At 36.5% G+C, this 16,993-nt stretch overlaps 2 protein-coding genes and 1 long non-coding RNA gene across 3 annotated transcripts; 2 read left to right on the top strand and 1 right to left on the bottom strand.

The window, feature by feature from the left end:
- The first annotated feature begins 1,293 nt into the window (after positions 1–1,293).
- LOC125190221 (RNA polymerase II subunit A C-terminal domain phosphatase SSU72) lies at positions 1,294–3,431 on the top strand. Its single transcript, XM_048087459.1, has 4 exons — positions 1,294–1,557; positions 2,085–2,230; positions 2,880–2,998; positions 3,076–3,431. Exons 1-4 carry the CDS (start codon positions 1,343–1,345, stop codon positions 3,175–3,177), a joined length of 582 nt encoding a protein of 193 aa, XP_047943416.1. The 5' UTR covers positions 1,294–1,342; the 3' UTR covers positions 3,178–3,431.
- Positions 3,432–4,212: 781 nt separating this feature from the next.
- Positions 4,213–5,605, top strand: LOC125186327. The gene is made up of 5 exons (XR_007170416.1): positions 4,213–4,311; positions 4,385–4,477; positions 4,551–4,644; positions 4,717–4,810; positions 5,319–5,605. It is a non-coding gene; the product is annotated as an uncharacterized LOC125186327 (long non-coding RNA).
- Positions 5,606–7,006: 1,401 nt separating this feature from the next.
- LOC125188219 (regulator of nonsense transcripts UPF2) lies at positions 7,007–16,775 on the bottom strand. Its single transcript, XM_048084981.1, has 17 exons — positions 16,601–16,775; positions 16,222–16,309; positions 15,571–15,773; positions 14,362–14,706; positions 13,770–13,874; positions 13,534–13,661; positions 13,182–13,358; positions 13,017–13,098; positions 12,358–12,645; positions 12,053–12,250; positions 11,860–11,961; positions 11,275–11,526; positions 10,985–11,203; positions 10,598–10,768; positions 9,675–9,860; positions 8,162–8,620; positions 7,007–7,944 (listed from the first exon to the last, which is right to left on the bottom strand). Exons 1-17 carry the CDS (start codon positions 16,661–16,663, stop codon positions 7,447–7,449), a joined length of 3,564 nt encoding a protein of 1,187 aa, XP_047940938.1. The 5' UTR covers positions 16,664–16,775; the 3' UTR covers positions 7,007–7,446.
- Between the last annotated feature and the right edge of the window lie 218 nt (positions 16,776–16,993).

The following is a 16,993-nucleotide window of genomic DNA, read 5'->3' as shown; positions in this document are numbered from 1 at the left end:
GAATATTTAAATTTTAGGTATGGAAGGAAATCAAATAAGGGATCAATTAAACAAATAAAATAATTACTTCTTCCCAACCTAGGTGATTTTCGAAAATCACCTAGAACAAATATAGGTGTCGATTTCTCCCATAGAGAAATAGAGAATAATTAGGCTTTGGATTTAATTTAGATAAATATCCTAAGAAATGAATTAAATCCGGAAAAATAGAATTCTTTCTCCAATAATAGTAGGGATCGAAAATATCAAATAATGTGGTTATAGTATTTATGGAAATTTTCCTAATATTCTCACTCACCCTTAAACAATTAAATCACCACATAAATTCACCTTTAATTCAAATATTCATAAGCCACGTCATACTCATCGAGTTTGACTTTTCAAACTTCCAACGCAACCCTAGACACAACTCGGTTATAAGAACTCATGCAATAAATTCATTCATCGATTAATTCACATCTCCCACGTCATCAATAAAATTTTACGACTCTAAAATTAGGGTTTGAAATTTCGGCATGTTACATTTGTGGTGTTTAAAATAATATATTTTGGTATTTTATAGTAATTAAAAATAAAATTAAAAAACAATGATTTAAAATTGAAATGAAAAGTGGATAAGAGATAGGTCATGCACTAGGGCTCCACCATTGCAGAAAGATAGAGCATGCTGACGTGGCAACCACTAGGGCTCTCACTAGGGCTTCCACTAGGGCATCCATTGTGGATGCTCTTAGGGCCTGTCCGATCTTCCATATTTCCACTTGGAAGAAATAAATGTGGTCATATTTATATTTTGATGATCCCACCACAATGAAAGTCAATTGCATCAATTGGTGTACAAGAAATAAGTGTCAGAATTTGATGTGATGGTTTGGGTTGACTACTATTGTAGCCGTGATTGGTCAATATTGCCCTGTCATTTCACACAAATTCCACCGACTACCCAATCCTATAAACCGCGCCAACACCAAAATGTCAAATTTCACGGGTTAAATAGGTAATCTGACACGCAATTAACGATTCACTGTAGCGAAGCAGTTTTCAAATACCAAGTAGGAGGTCATAATTATATACGCCGAAAGTCGTGGCCAACAGTGCGAACCCTTGGTCATAAAAAATGTGGAACACCGAACCATCATTATTCACCAGTTTTTACACCAATTCTGCCATTTAGCAAACACCAAACAGCCGTTAGGGTATCTCTAACATATTAATGATGGGCCGAAATCCTTGTTGGATCAGGTAATATTGGGGCGGCCCGTTTTGAATAACGAAACTGAGCATTTCAAATTAGAATCACTGCAAAATAAGGTGAATCAGTGAATTGAGTGATCGATCGGAGATGAAGCTGCGACACGCGATGGTGTGCTCTTCGAACCAGAACAGGAGCATGGAGGCGCACTGGCTGCTCAAGAGAGAGGGCTTCGACGTAGCCTCGTACGGAACTGGGCAGCACGTTAAGCTTCCCGGCCCCTCCCTTAGAGAACCCAACGTCTACGATTTCGGCACCCCCTACAAGCAAATGTTCGAAGACCTCCGCCGCAAAGACCCCGAATTGTACCCCTTCTTTCCCTTTTCTCACTAATTTTTGCTTGATTGGAGTTGATTAGCGCCAAAATCGGCGAATTCTAGTTCATCATGTGCTAAAACCCCTTTTCCCCCATACTTTTCATTCCTGAAAAAAGTAGATTTTTTTTGTGATACTGTCTGTTTGAAAACTTATGCAGTTCCGGATATTGGTATATTACTGGATTTTCCCTATTTTTCCTTCTGAAAATAGGAGAATTTGTGATGTAAACTGACTGCACTTTTAGTGGGAGTTGCTTAGCTGTGAGATGAAATACTGAAGGGCTTTTTAATTTGTAGCTTCATAAATACTAAGAAATATATAGTACTTTGTTGGATTATATCATAGATGTGTGTATCTAAGTTATGTGGTGTAGCAAGTCTGGTAATATATTTCGGAGCAGATGTCACCGTTATCACAATGAACCAATGGACATATATATACGTGCTCATGTTAGCTTAAATGTTTTTGTCCTTATATTTCAGTATTTCAGCCTCATATATTTGAAACTGCACAGATATCGGCGAAATGGAATATTACCAATGCTCAAGAGGAACTTATCAGTAAAAACTGCCCCTCAGCGTTGGCAAGAAAATGCTGCAGATGGCACATTTGATGTCGTACTCACATTCGAAGAAAAAGTTTTCGATATGGTTCTTGAAGGTTAGTAAATCAAAGCAGACTGCCTGGTTTTGCGCCTATGATTGTGAAGTCTATTTTATGAATGAGTTTTTCCATATGTGTGAACAATTTAGAAGTTGAAAGCTTTATTTTGGATGTGAAAATATTACCCCACAATCAAAATTCTTGCGAAAACAAGAAAACAAGCGAAATGTTTTCTTTTGAAAACAAGAGATATGTTTGTAGGAATTTTAATGTTATGGATATTTTAGTGTCATACTTGAACTGAGTATGCTCATGAATTGTGTAATGAAATCGGACATTTATTTCAGAGCTGATTACGTTTATATATGCTGCTTGGTAGCGAATTTCTATAGTTTGTTAGACCTGGTGTCTTGAGGTCTCTGGTAATATATCTATTCTTTCGTATTGCATTGATGATGGGAACTAAGGAAACGTAAGACCCCTAGAAGTGGGCAGTTAAACAGTTAGCATGTCATTTAACTTGACATCTTTGATCATACCAGTATATCATTTTCTTTTGTTGATTTGGAAAATTCACATCCACCAACTAATTGATTCCCTAAATGCAAGTATTTAATGTACTAGTTCTAGATGTGGTTGCTTTCTTTCATATATTAAAAAATATATCTCTGTAATCGATCAGCTGATGTATGTGTGCGTATGGCAGATCTACATAACCGGAAGCATGTGCTTTTGAAGCCTGTTTTAGTCATCAACTTGGAAGTAAAAGATAATCACGAGGAGGCAGCAATTGGTGGCCGGCTTGCGCTACAATTATGTCAAGAGGTACACACTTGTTTGCCATCCAGAGATTGGACATAGTAGTTTCAGCTGTTTAAAATATTCAATGCAATAATATGCAGATCGAGGCTGCTGGAAATTGGGAGGAATGTGTTGATGATCTCATTATGAACTTTGAGAGACAAAACCACAGGAAGCTCGTCTACAGCATCTCATACTACTGATCACGTTTTGGCTGATAGTTACGAGTCATGAGCAGGGAAGATTGGCTAGGAACATAGCAACCAAGTGGAGCTTTAATATCTGCTCGAGATCAAGATTTCTCACTTGGGTTTAAACCTTCTCTGTTAAAATTGTACTTCTGCTCGGCTTATCACAAGCTACCTACTGTATGTGTACAAAGATGCTGCTTTTTGTAGGGGCCAGCAACATTGAAATGAAACTGATTGAAATACTGATCCAATTAAATTTAACTGCAGATGTTTCGAACTTTGATAATTCTTTGTTCTTGATATGTCTAAAATTTAGACAGACAATTGTTTCTAAACTACAAACTTTAAGGTCAATTAAAGGTTTTGCACATTACAAAAGGTTAACCTATAGTTTGACTTTGATTTTACAGCCGGGATTAGTTTCTACTTTATCCCAAATCAGGATTTAAGGTTCATATATACTTTTTGAGTTTTCTCGTGATGGTTAGGTTTTTTAGTTAAATTACAATGTGTATCATGTGACATAATTATGCCACATGAGCAATGACAAAATTTCAATTTAGTAGTAATAAACTGAGCTCGATCGCTGAATCAAAACTACAATAACTAAAAAGCATAATCTATTGTCGTGAACGAAATTAGAATTTGATCGAAGTTAGGAATAGGTAATAATTTTACAAGCATAATTTCATCAGGTTCGAACAATTTTGAGTGTAACCTTTCATATACTCAAATATAGGGATTAGGGTCCTATTATCCCCTTATTGTCTTTTTCCTTCTTAATATAAACTATTAGATTAGTAGAATGGACGGACTAGATGAAGCATCACAAAATCATCTCGTGTTGCATTATTAGTCTCATTTTGTGCATTATACGGGTATAATTGTAAAACAACAACGAATTAAAATGGAAGGAGCGAGATTTCAACGAGATTTTCATAGACCTTCCATCTACTCACTCTCTCACTCCTCAAACCCACGATTCAACATCGTCTCCCTGAATTTCCTCCCCCCCCAATTTCCAAACCCTAGCCGCCACTCCAAGCCACCGGAAATCAACAACTACAGAAGACGATTCTGCGGATTTTTCTCACTCGCTCGACTCAGCAACGTTTTAATCGGTGGAAGATTGCAATCAACAACAAGGTAGGGTTCCTGATTTTGGGTTTTTCAATTGGGTTTTTCTTCATTACTAATTGATTGGTTTGATAAATCAAAGCAACTACACGGAGAAGATGAATTCTGCCGGATTTTGCTCACTCGCTTGACGCAGCAACATTTTAATCGGTGGAAGATTGCAATCAACAACAAGGTAGGGTTCCTGATTTTGTGTTTTTCAATTGGGTTTTTCTTCATTACTAATTGATTGGTTTGATAAATCGGAGCAACTACACGGAGAAGATGAATTCTGCCGGATTTTGTTCACTCGCTTGACGCAGCAACGTTTTAATCGGTGGAAGACTTCCAATCGACAACAAGGTAGGGTTCCTGATTTTGGGTTTTTCAATTGGGTTTTTCTTCATTACTGATTGATTGGTTTGCTAATTGAAGCAACTACACAGAGAAGACGAATTCTGCCGGATTTTGCTCACTCGCTCGACGCAGCAACGTTTTAATCGGTGGAAGACTTGCAATCAACAACAAGGTAGGGTTCCTGATTTTGGGTTTTTCTTCTCTGTTGTAACAAATTCATTATATATACCGTTTGTTACATTATTGAACTCTATCTACTGTATCATTTAGGTCTGCCATTGTTGTAGATTTAATTTATGCTACATTATATGGACTTGTTGGTACATAACTGATTTGCATGAAAAATGTAATAGCATTTGGTACATTTTTTTTATGTTTTTCCTTGAATCATCTACTTCAACTTGGCTGTATTAAAGTTAATAGTTAATTACTGCTTTACAATTGGGTATTGCTCGATTTTTTAGAGGAAATCTTATTATGCATTATTCGATTGCTTTATTTGATTGCTTTCGTACATTATTTGCTTGCTTTCGTACATTATTGTTAATGTCGTGTCTAATAATCTTGTTTATTATTATAATTATAATGTACGACTATAGTTATTTAATGTATATTTCTTACTGAGTAATGTACGAATATAGTATTTTAATGTATGTTTTTCTGATTTTGTTTGTGATCAGATGGGTCACCATGATTTGAGAAACTCTGCAACACTGAAAGATATAGAGAATGACAAGGAGAAGCATACGTGGAAGAGAAAATATGACATTTTTTAGTTTTTTTTCCAGATATGTTGTTTTTTATACTTGTTTTAAGACGTACATTATTTAGTAGTTAAGTATTACATTGTTTTGGAGTTGTCCTACTTTATAATTTTATCTCTACTATTATTATGTTATAAGTTTACTATATACGTTTGACCCATGGATTGGTAAACCCAAAGGGCATAAATTCAAGTTCTCTGTAACATTATTCTCTGCAATCTGTACATTATTAATTGTTACGAATGTACATTATTAGATACTATTGGTACATTATTCATTGTACCAAATCTAAATCAAACATTAAAAAACGAAATTTAATTCATGTGGTGGTACTATACCCTAGCCCCATGGGTTGCTAAATCCAAGGGGAATGATTCAAACTTTCTGTCCTTTGTGATGGTTCCGTTTGTGAGTGGGTACTACAACCTAGCCCCATGGATTGCTAAACCCAAAGGGCATGAATTCAATTTACTGTCAACATTATTCTATTCAACTTGTACATTATTCACTGATCCGTACACATTATTAGATAATATTGGTACATTATTTACTGTATCAAATCTTAAACGTCAAACATAATTTACTCGTCAAACATTAAATACTTACACAAGTACATTATTCTCTTCAATCTGTGGCGTTCATTACTTAGTTCTACTTAGCCTAAACATTTATTCCCTGAATGTACAACAAGTGAATAAACATTATTTAGTTCTTCAATCTGTAAATTTTAATGTATGGGTTAGTAATATGCCCTAGCAAAGGGCATTTGCTAAACCCTATGGGAATGACTCTAACTCCCTTCCTATAGTCAAGGTTTTGTTAGTGAGTCGGTACTATACCCTAGCCCTATGGATTGCTAAACCCTTTGGGGAATGGATTTAACTTCTATCACACATTAAACCCACTGTAATGTACATTATTCAAAGACGGCGTACACATTATACAACTATAATCGTACATTAATACAATCTGCATTATACACTTAATATATTACATTATTTGTCGAAAGTTTACAAACTGTAACTTACGAAAAGAAAACACCAAAAATCTGTAAATCAATGAACGAATTAATTAAATTACTTTCTTATTGTTGAAAAAACGAAACCAATCGAGGAATACTTCCAGAATTCGGGTTTAAGCGAGAAACTACACCACCAGACGTGTTTAACGTAAATTGAGTCAGTTATGTGAGAGAAGAAAGAGAAATTATGAAGGAATACGAAATAAAAACAAACTAAAAAACCTTCTTCCATAATTGAAAACACCAAAACTTATGAAGAAAATCGATGGAAGATGCTCAAAATTATGGCAGAGGAATGGAATTTGAATTTTGTGATTTACAGCAATGTAAACCGTAAAGATGGAGGAGAGAAGAAGAAGAAGAAGAAGAAGAAGAATTAAATATGAAAAATAAATTAGAAAATATAACTACCAAACTTAATGGAGAGAATTAAGGAAATGAAATAACCGCTGCAAAAAATCACTCCCAACAATGCCCTTTTCCAATTAATTTAATAATATGAATAATGAAAACAAGCTTAATTTTTGGCCATCAGATCTTGAAAATGGAGGGACGAGATTGAGAAGGAAAAAGAAAAAAAAAATGAAAAAAAAGATATAAATACATCCCCTCAAATATATACACAAAGGTAAGCACCCCAAAGAGAATAGATTTTCTAAATGTCAGACACACATACATATATGCACGCAAACAATTTCGACAGTGCAATTTAGGTTAAAAAAAAGCATTAGAAGCTACATGTTTCTCAAAACAAACCCAACTAAAGATATCTCGATGCAGCTGCCAAACACCATTGATCTTATATTACCTTTTAAAACCTACCCTTTCTACAACCTCCGAACAATACGCGCCTACATATAATTTCCAACTCTGCCAATTGCACTTCTTCACAATAAAGGCCTGAAATGCTGACTTGGATAATCTTTCAGTCTTGTTACTTGTAAAGGCCGATTAATATGGCTGGTGCAGCTTCATTCCCATTGCTCGGGCAACTTGTGCTCTTTTGCAATGATTGTGAAAGAACTATCTTCTCCTTCCATAGTAAACGCCGGCACCAGAATGGTAAATATGCTGCCGGTGGCGTGGCCCTCCAGACCTATGCTGTCCATCCCATGAATGGCCCCTGTTTGACACTCTACCTCCACTGTGAGATGAGTTTAGTGGCTGCATACCTCCGTTCAGTTCTTCCTCTTCTCTATCGTTGTATTCTAGGACAAGACGCTTTATGTCTTGTTTCTCTTCTAGCTCAGCTGCTTCCTTTTGCTTTGTGCTCTGCACGAGAGAGCAATCACGGGGGATATACATCTGCTTTGTCTGTTGCTTGTTACCTCGCTTCACAAGCACCTTCACCTGGACTTCCTTGCTTCCACCAATCCCATCATCTGTTATCTCATCACCACTTTCACCTTCAGTTCCTCTTCCATGGTGTTCTTTGACCGAGCCCTCGAACAAATTCATGGGAATCATCATATTTATTGTTGGTCGTGAGCGCAACTCTAACTTTCTTGAATCCAAACTTTCCTGCATCCATTCAACAATCTACTTTAGTTGCATTAATTTGAGATTTTAGTCACCGTTTGATTTTCTACGAAAATCGGAAAAGGTGCAAGTTCGAGAAAGACTTGTTTGTTTTCACAGTGCCACAAGTACCACCATGGACAAGGCAGGAATACCCATATGGGTTCTTGAGCATCCAACACAGGCTGACCCAAATGGAAAATAAATTAAAAAATCTTGCCTGCATTAGAGCTCTCAGTTCCCGGTCAAAATCAGCCACCTCCTGTGGGTCTACCTTGGCTACCTTCTGCCTTACACGGACCTTATCATCTTCATCTGAAGCAGGATCCCGTCCCTCATCATATTCATCTTCACTTTCACCAACCTCATCTTGATCAGTTTCTTCATCATCACGACCAATGTTCTCAGTGGTGCCACTTCCAGAGTCACTATCCGTCTCCCCAGCATCATCTTCGTGCACTTCACCATTTTCCTCAGTGCCATTACCAGTACTTTGTCCATTGACAGATAGAGTGCCAGAACTTGTCCTCCGTGGATTTTTTTCCGAGTCTGAGTACTTTTCATTATGAGCTTTCTCTGAAACTCTACGTTCAAGTTCTTCAAGATCAGATAGAGCAACATTAACCTCCTCAAATGATGAATAACGGATCATCTTTGGCCTCAATTCAACAAACAAATCCTGAAAAGTAATTGCATTTGTAAGATCAGCTGAAATAAGTTACAAGTAAAGTACCTCATGTTACAAGATAGAGCTGTAATGATGGGGAATATAATACTCCCTCATGTACTTTTCATTATGAGCTGTCAAATATGCATTCTATTTCTAGATGATACGAACATCTTTTATTAAATTAAGATGACTCAACTATAGCTATAACATATTATATGCAGCGCTGGTGAATGACACCACTTGAACAGTAATATAACCTAAATGATTGACAAGCAAGGAGATATTAGCTACATGGTTTCAAGAACCAAATGCTAACGGACCATTTCAACTTCCCATTTTTTATCCTATCCCAACACTCATGTAAGAAAATATAAAATTAATTGAGAAGACTAGGGACATTGACATTCTAGTTTCCAAGGCAGCATATAAAATAAGTGTTTTATATCGTGTCATATCATGAGATAGGTAGTAATTAGCAGCTTTTCATGTCAACGGGCCAACTTTTATTCTGCCACATAATCGTACTTGCTTCATAAGTCTGTCTCCAAGGACAACGCAAAAAATTCTCCAAGAAAACAATACACACAATGCACAAGTCTGTTATCAAAGAGCATCAACATAACATTCACCAATTTGTGTTCCTTGTACCAGAACTTAGATTCAAATGAAGATATACATTTCTACTTTTAACTGGTGCAACAACAAAAAATTTTCAAAACCCACTTTCATGAGTTAACTTTATTGCCTTCCAACTAACAAAGTGAAGGCTTAAACTTAACTCTTCGTGAAGTGTGTACATCAAATCTACATTATTCTTGGAGGAGAAAGAGAGACTTAAAGGATAATCTCAAAGTTTGAAATGATGTATCCTACAATTTGGTCAATCCTACCCAAATCTGAAGTTATAGGAAACTATTCCAGAAAATTTATTCATTATTAGGGTTTTGAATTTGGTTTAGCTTGATCCTATGTTCATTTATTTGACATCATGAAAAATGCAATTAAGGTAAGATAATGGTCCAGTCCAGACTTCACATAGAAATAACACAAGTTAGACACTGACCTGCAGATCAAATTCTACATCCAGGGGAAGGACACCTTTGCTCAGAATATACCTCTGGAAGTGTATCAAGAACCGATCAAGCTTCCTTTTTGATGAACCTCTATCAAAATAATGCCCACATGTCTCAAGAAGTACGATGACCATTCTCATACGAAAACAATCCTCCGGAGGATCCAATGTATCTTGCTAGTTTCATGAAATAAGGCAAACCAATCAATGTCTGCTTAAAAATTTGAAGTATTCTACCAATGTAGATACAATATGATGATTAAAGTATCAATAGCAGCAAGACAAATCCTATTCAACAACTCATGACCTAGCATGAAAAAAAATTCTTATCATGTAGAGAATTATAGCTCAGACATCACAGCGACAATATTTGTGCTCTCTACAGTGACACAATAGCCACTTTTCTGAATATATACTATACCAAAAAGCTAGGGACTAACTCAAGAGGCCAAGATGAGGCTTCAAATTGACAATGTCTTCCAGAAATTTGACGGACGACTAAGGGACTAAGATAGATGTTCACTGGATTGACTTCCGATGCTTCATGAAATCACAATTAATTGAATGACATTTTTCAATAAATGAAACACATACTATAATATAATACACCACTTAAAAGTGCAAAAAAGCCACTAAATTTGATATCTTTCAAAAATAAATTATTAACATTATAATTTTCTAAGAGTACATGACAGAATTTCTCAAAAAACGATCACCAGAAAATATATTCAAACAAAACTTATTTCAAAACCATCGAAGCATCTTCATTTATTAATCAAAACTCAAGTAAATCACAGGAATAGCTTACATCAAACTCGTTAGACCAAGATAAGGATGAAAAATCAGCCATACAAATTGTGACAAATTGAACATTATAAGTAATAAATGTGTGGTTTGACGTAACAACTCCATACCTCTGTCGTCCCATGTCCAAAAGAAAGAATTAGATAGAGCGTATCAAAAATGACAGATGAATCAACAAGTTCGTAGTTATACAGTTCCCCCAAGAAACGCATGTATGCAATCCGCTGTTGCTCCATTCCATATTCATTTAACTCTAAACCCACTCTAATTTCCTCCAAAACCTGAAGAGAGAGAATTTTATGTAGGATAATTTAGAGTAAGATTGTGAAAAATTTTAGAGCTAAAATTTATGAATATACATCCAAAATTTACAGATCAAAGCAACAGGGTGGATGGTACCTCAATATATGTGATTGATTTGTTAATAGTGGTAAATCTAAATATAAAGATACAAAAGCTGCCAGATATTTGGTTAGTTCAGACATCCGGGGACTAACCTCATCAACAACGGCAACTGCAAAGTCATCATGATAGCGACTCAGACCAGCAGTAAGTGATGCAATCAAATGAATCTGACCATATTTCCCTTTGTGAACCTTCAGAAAACACTTCAAAAGATACTCCTCACATTCATTCCAAGGCAGCTTGCGCAATTGTCTTAGAACATGCTCGATGGAGGACTTGTCAAGATCTGAGAAAAGTAGTTTCCTAATATACTGCAGAATAGATAGGGTTAGAATCATTTCAATATTAGCATATTATTACAGTTGATGGAGAGGAAAACTACCTGATGTAAAGGAGGACGGACTTTGGAGACTCGTGCAGATCTTTCTGGTGGTTTACACAAGTAATAAGCATTTTCCACCAAGGTGCTTTGACGGGGATCCAAATTCTTAACGTTTTTCAAGCGCATCAGTATCTCTAGCATGTTTGACATGCGAACAGTGGTCTCAGGGGACCGGTAGAGAAAGCGGCCACACGTCTCAAGTAGATTGCAAGCAACATCTATATTATGGTGTGTGAAATCATCTAAACAAGCCTGCAACAAGAGAAAACCGACTCTCATAAATGGAAAAACTGTCTCAACCTGACATAAGTGTTCAAATTATTGCAATGAAACAAGCAGAAAAATTCGTAGGATACGCCAAAAGCCAACAGTTTCAATGTTCCATGCACTGCATCGAGCAAATTTTAGGAACTAAAGGGTTTATTATGTCCCAAATAGTGGAAGGAGAAGACGGCACAGCCACCAACCAGAGAAAAACATAGCTTCTGAGACGAAAAAGTTCCTAATACACCAGTATAAGCTTACTAGAGGAAAGCAGAAAATTATTCCACGTGTACATTATATAAAAAACAATGTATTCTGTACCTTTAGACAGGTAAAAACTAAGCTGGCAGGAGCAATTTTAAACTTGCATAGTTCTCCAATAAATCGTATATTCCTGATTTTTGTTTCAATATTCATTTGATCCTGCAATACAACAAGAACAGGAGATAATGTGTAACCGGCAAGAATACAGTGTGGGTTCAAACTACAATACAAGTGAATCGGTTTAGATCACCTTCTTATTAATTAAAGTATTGAACTCTTCCTCCAACAACTGTAAGAGCATGGATGCTACATCTCTCATACACGTAGACAGTGTAGCAACCATCCGTGAGTAGTACGCCAACAGCTCAAGAGATGTTCTTGGCACATTGAACAATACCCTCACGAGCTTTTTCCTAGTGGACTTTGAGTTAAGATAGCAAAACTCAACCTTGAAAATAAGAACGAATTCTGGTTAGAGACCCATCCTGACATCTAGATATAGTAAAACTAACCAATAAAAACAAAACAGTGCTTGGGCGGGAACAGAAAATTTACTGTGAGCTGGTCAATTAGATCACGGCTAACACAGCTTGGAAGCCTATGCAGTAAAGCTTCAAGATTAGTTCCATCAAGACCTTTGGTTTTATCCTTTTCAATTTCTCCTCTTCCAGCATCCTTCTCCTTACCCTTCTCTTTGTCAGAGTCTTTGGCTTTCTCCTTGTCCTTTTCTTCTTTGTCATTATCTTTGCCCTCTTTATCCTCTTGTACAATTGTAGAATCAGCAGGGACCTCAGGATTTTCTTGGATAACCACTTGACCTTTATCTGACTCAGGAGTCGTATCCTTCAAAATCAATTACAATGTGAATGGACAACCATAAGTCCCGGTAACATTGTAGCATATTCTAAAGAATAACAAAGCATAGGCCTGAGAAACCCAAAATAGGTAAACCCTCTGAATCTTAAATAGGGCCCTAGAAATTATTGCATGAGAAAGGAAACACAACCTATGCAAACATGTCAAGGATAATACAACTAAGACCATAGTTCTGGTATGATTTTCACTAAAATTGTTTATAAGACATTCAATAACAAGATCAAGGATTGAACCTTGGAATAAAAAGGAGGAATTTATTGGACTACTAATATATGACCATGATGCATGCTTGTGGTACTCCATAGTAAATGCAACTAATATCGGAGAAAAGTAATTACAGCTGGCAGATCCTGGGACTTTGAAGATTGTTCATTCGACTTCGATTCAACCTCTCCAAGCAAAACCGCGGGAACAAATGCTCTAATCAGGAAAACCAGTCAACAATTTTAGCCCCATTATTTCATTTAAGGACAAACACAATAATCAATTCATAAATCAGCCACCTAAGATCTGGAAGGCACTCGTAGAAGGCTCTAGTATCATCATCATCCCACAGGGCTTCGAGAGTGGGAGAATCTTTGCTGGCAACAGGAGATGAAACATCCTCCCCTGATGTGACTCTGGTCGTATGACTATCCTCTGGCATCACAGGAGGTTGCATATCAAGTGCTTCTGCTAAACTACAAAAGAAAAGATTGTAACAGTTCACAACCATAGGCAAAAACACTGAAGAAGCACTGATATACGCGCCAAAAAAGAATGGCAGGGGAAAACAAATGAGAATCCCTAAAGAGTATAGATATTAATGTATTATACATATGCAAGTTTTAGCAGGAATAGTGACAATTAACTCACGATGAGACGCCACGACTTAGAAGGTCATACGATTTCCGCAGCTTTTCATATGATGTGGCATTTTCCTCACTCAATTCACCTTTGGCATTCAAAATCTTTGCATTTTCATGCTCCATTTGGCGAAGTGACTACCATTCAGGAATTAAATAGATCAGAAACTTAGGCACAAATAAAATCAAGAAACTAATAAATGCAACAGGAATCTAACACCAAAAACTGAACTTCAAAGTCCTTACAGCATGCTCAGATAGAAGAAGTTCCACAGCAGCATCATAGTAAGACTGGAAAGCCTTCCGGAAGATTTTTTTCTGATCTGCCGTAATATTAAGTCTCTTAAGAAACTGTAAGTCATGGACACCAGCAAAATAAAGTAAATATAACTAGTTATAAATCTTAGCACTCAATACCATGTACTTATATGCAGTCAAAAGCAAGAATATGCTCTCAGCCATAGTTAAAAGTAACAAAGCAACGATCCAGATCCATCATAGTTCACACAATTATTGAATGGCTACCTTGACAAGAGATCATTTGTCATGCATTTCGAATGTGGAACCATGAATAAAGTGCAATTCAGTAAAAGGCCCTACTATAGAGTTTTATGCATGGCCAATGTATGTATACATGATTCATCTGTATATATCATGAATGTACTTAACTGTACTGCATATTTGAGTCTCAGATTCAAGTTAATGAACAAATATCCTGGTGAAGTCTAATACTCATTTATAATTAGCTTAGTAAAGATAGTAGGACCTCAGCAGAGCAGAAGATGTTAGACCACAAAATGTAAAACTAAAACTTGAAGGAAACCAATAACAAATGTACCTCTTCAAGAATATCTTGATCTGTTAACGGAAATCCAAGAAGAAACCTTCCTTGTCGAGCAAAACTAGCAAGAAGGGACAAATTTGTCTGTGTTGCATCACGATCCTTCAAATGCTCTGGGCTAGTAAGATCCTTAATGATGTTCACAAATATACCAGTATCTTCTATAACCCCAACAAAGTAAAGCTCCAAGAGAAGCTTCAAGGTACTCCGCTTCTTCATGGCTCTTGAATTTTTGTCTGCATCGAGATCCTCCACAGATTTTCCCAGTACAAAAACTTTTAAGAGACCTTGAACAAGACTAGGGGCAAATTCTTTGTACCTCTGATGGAGCAAAGAACAAATCTGATGCAAGAATATTCTTGTTAGATCTATAGGTACCAGAGGGAAAAGAATGAAATAGACGTAAAGGATGAAAAGGGCTGCTGAAAGTCACACAGTGAAATCCCACAGATATTACGCAAGTGCTCTTTTTAACCATTAGAGTCCATTTGAAACGATTGTCAATAGTATTTTCTAAATCTTGGATAAAATTTAATCAAGTACAGTTCATTTAGGAATCCATGGTACAAGAAACTAAAAAGAAACATATTAACTACAAGCCTAAAACCACAACTATGGAATAGTTAGTCCTAAATAAACTATCATTCAAAATGTGTTCCATTATATAGTCCTTCATCAATCTAAGCACAATTAACAGCAAAGAGAAGAATAAAACCTAGATGAAGTAAAAAGTCAAGCCTTGAACCTGGTGCCTCATGTAAGGCACGTGCCTTAAAGCCAAGGCAGGCCATACTAAAGTTATGCACCTCCAAGGCTGTCAAAGCTTACGTCTTCATGTGCCTAACAACTATTCCCTGTTCTGTATGCAACTACCAACCTCCAGCATGTTTAATAGATTAATACTATAATCTCTCTCATAATGCACCAAAGTGGACCCCTAGAGTGGACTAGTCATAATTTAGGTTAAAATTGAAAATCCATCACAAAGCAGCCTAGACTGAGTACTGAGTGTCTACAAGTTTAGTAACTAGTTAAACTGTCTATAACAACCCACTGTGGTATCATTGTCATGGGTGAGACATATAGAACTCAAGACTCAAGAGCACGTGGCATAATCTTTTAGTAAATGAATTCAGGAGACATAATAAGAAGATTATTAACTTTACAACAGCAGAATGCAAGGCAAGACAGCTAAACAATAACTACCTGTACAGCAGATTGTATATCAGCTGCTTTAAGCTTAGCATCACAAATCGCAGCCACGGCTTCACTAACAAATTTGCTTAAATTTACACCACGCAATTCATCCATCAGACCTTCTCGCTGCTCCTCATTGATTTGCTTTAATTTTTTAATGACTGCTGTATTGCGCTTGATGCTAGAGTCAAGTGTCCTCAGAAAGCCTGTGTCTGAAACCGAAAAATAGCTATATCAGCAGTTAGGCTGTACGGAGATGTTGTCCAGAATCTGAATTATAAACAAAAAAAAAAGCATGTGGCCATACAGAAGTCATATAACTAATTTGTACATTACATCTTTAAATTTGATACATGTATGGAGAACAAAATCTTAGTATCTCAAGCATCAATCGTATTACTGGATGGAACATCAGCAGGATTGATTAGGCATATATAGTGGCACTTCACCAGAGCCCCAAGAAACCTTATTCACTTAATGTCATTCTAAAAAAATTGAACAGGCTAGCCTCCTCCTATCAGCAATCTCGTGGCATATTCAAGTATTCAACAGTGAATGGAATTATTTGGCATTTGAAAATCCTAGGAGAATACTCATTATGAGAAGTTAAGCTATAGAAGCTGTGAATTCAAGTCAATTTCTATCAGTGAGAGTACCAACCAGGCCTCTCGGGATTCAAATTACTTTGACGCAACGCCATTTTGGCTTCAATGGATTTCTTAAATTCCTCAAGCCGGGCAATGGCTTCCTGCAACAAATAACTCTATCAGTAAACCCTCAAAATTAAAACTATACCATCTAACAACAAGCAACAAAAAAATACTTAATCTTCACCTCCCATAATAAAAAATTAAGAGAAAAAAAGGAAAAAGGAAAACCTAAAGTAGCACTGTCATTGATAAAGTAAGCTCTCAATTTGGTACAGAAATCGGAGCGAGGGTTTATTTCAACAGAAAAGGGGACAGGAACATCTAGTACGAGTACGAGTAATTAAAAGAAATGGGGAATTGAAGGAAGAAGTGAAATGAAAAATTGTGACCTCGTCGTCGTGTCTTCGCTCGTCATCATGCTTCTCTTGTTGTTCTCCGTCACCGGGTTCCATGTTGTTAGAGAGATGGGGGCGGAGAGAGAAAGTGCGCGGGCGTGGAAGAGATCGACGTCGGGGTGGGGGATTGGGGATGGAAGTTTGTGTAATTTTGAGTTCTTTTAATAGGTGCTGTTTGGCAACGATCTAAATTGGATTTGACTAAGACGGTGTTTGGCAGCGATGCTAATGACAACAAAATATGGAAGACTAAAGTTGATACAAGCACAAGCTTTTATCCTGGTTGGACTTGACTATTTTTATATTATTTATCATTTAAATTTAATCTATTTTTATTAATTGATTCTTAAATTATTTTGCTGATTTTTCATAACAGAAAGAGTTTAA

Source organism: Salvia hispanica, chromosome 5, assembly GCF_023119035.1.
Source record: "Salvia hispanica cultivar TCC Black 2014 chromosome 5, UniMelb_Shisp_WGS_1.0, whole genome shotgun sequence".
NCBI classification, from domain to species: Eukaryota; Viridiplantae; Streptophyta; class Magnoliopsida; order Lamiales; family Lamiaceae; genus Salvia; species Salvia hispanica.
The sequence above is the reverse complement of the archived record's forward strand: the minus strand, read 5'-3'. Positions and strand labels throughout refer to the sequence as shown.

What these genes read in the sequence shown, in the direction of transcription:
- LOC125190221 (XM_048087459.1), top strand. Translation starts at nt 1,343, where the DNA reads ATGAAGCTGCGACACGCGATGGTGTGCTCTTCGAACCAGAACAGGAGC. An exon ending in CGCCGCAAAGACCCCGAATT is followed by an intron (nt 1,558 to 2,084) that starts GTACCCCTTCTT and finishes GAAACTGCACAG; the next exon opens with ATATCGGCGAAATGGAATAT. An exon ending in TTTCGATATGGTTCTTGAAG is followed by an intron (nt 2,231 to 2,879) that starts GTTAGTAAATCA and finishes TGCGTATGGCAG; the next exon opens with ATCTACATAACCGGAAGCAT.
- LOC125188219 (XM_048084981.1), bottom strand. Translation starts at nt 16,663, where the DNA reads ATGGAACCCGGTGACGGAGAACAACAAGAGAAGCATGATGACGAGCGA. An exon ending in ATCAAGATATTCTTGAAGAG is followed by an intron (nt 13,875 to 14,361) that starts GTACATTTGTTA and finishes CATGACTTACAG; the next exon opens with TTTCTTAAGAGACTTAATAT. An exon ending in ATGTAGAATTTGATCTGCAG is followed by an intron (nt 8,621 to 9,674) that starts GTCAGTGTCTAA and finishes ATTACTTTTCAG; the next exon opens with GATTTGTTTGTTGAATTGAG.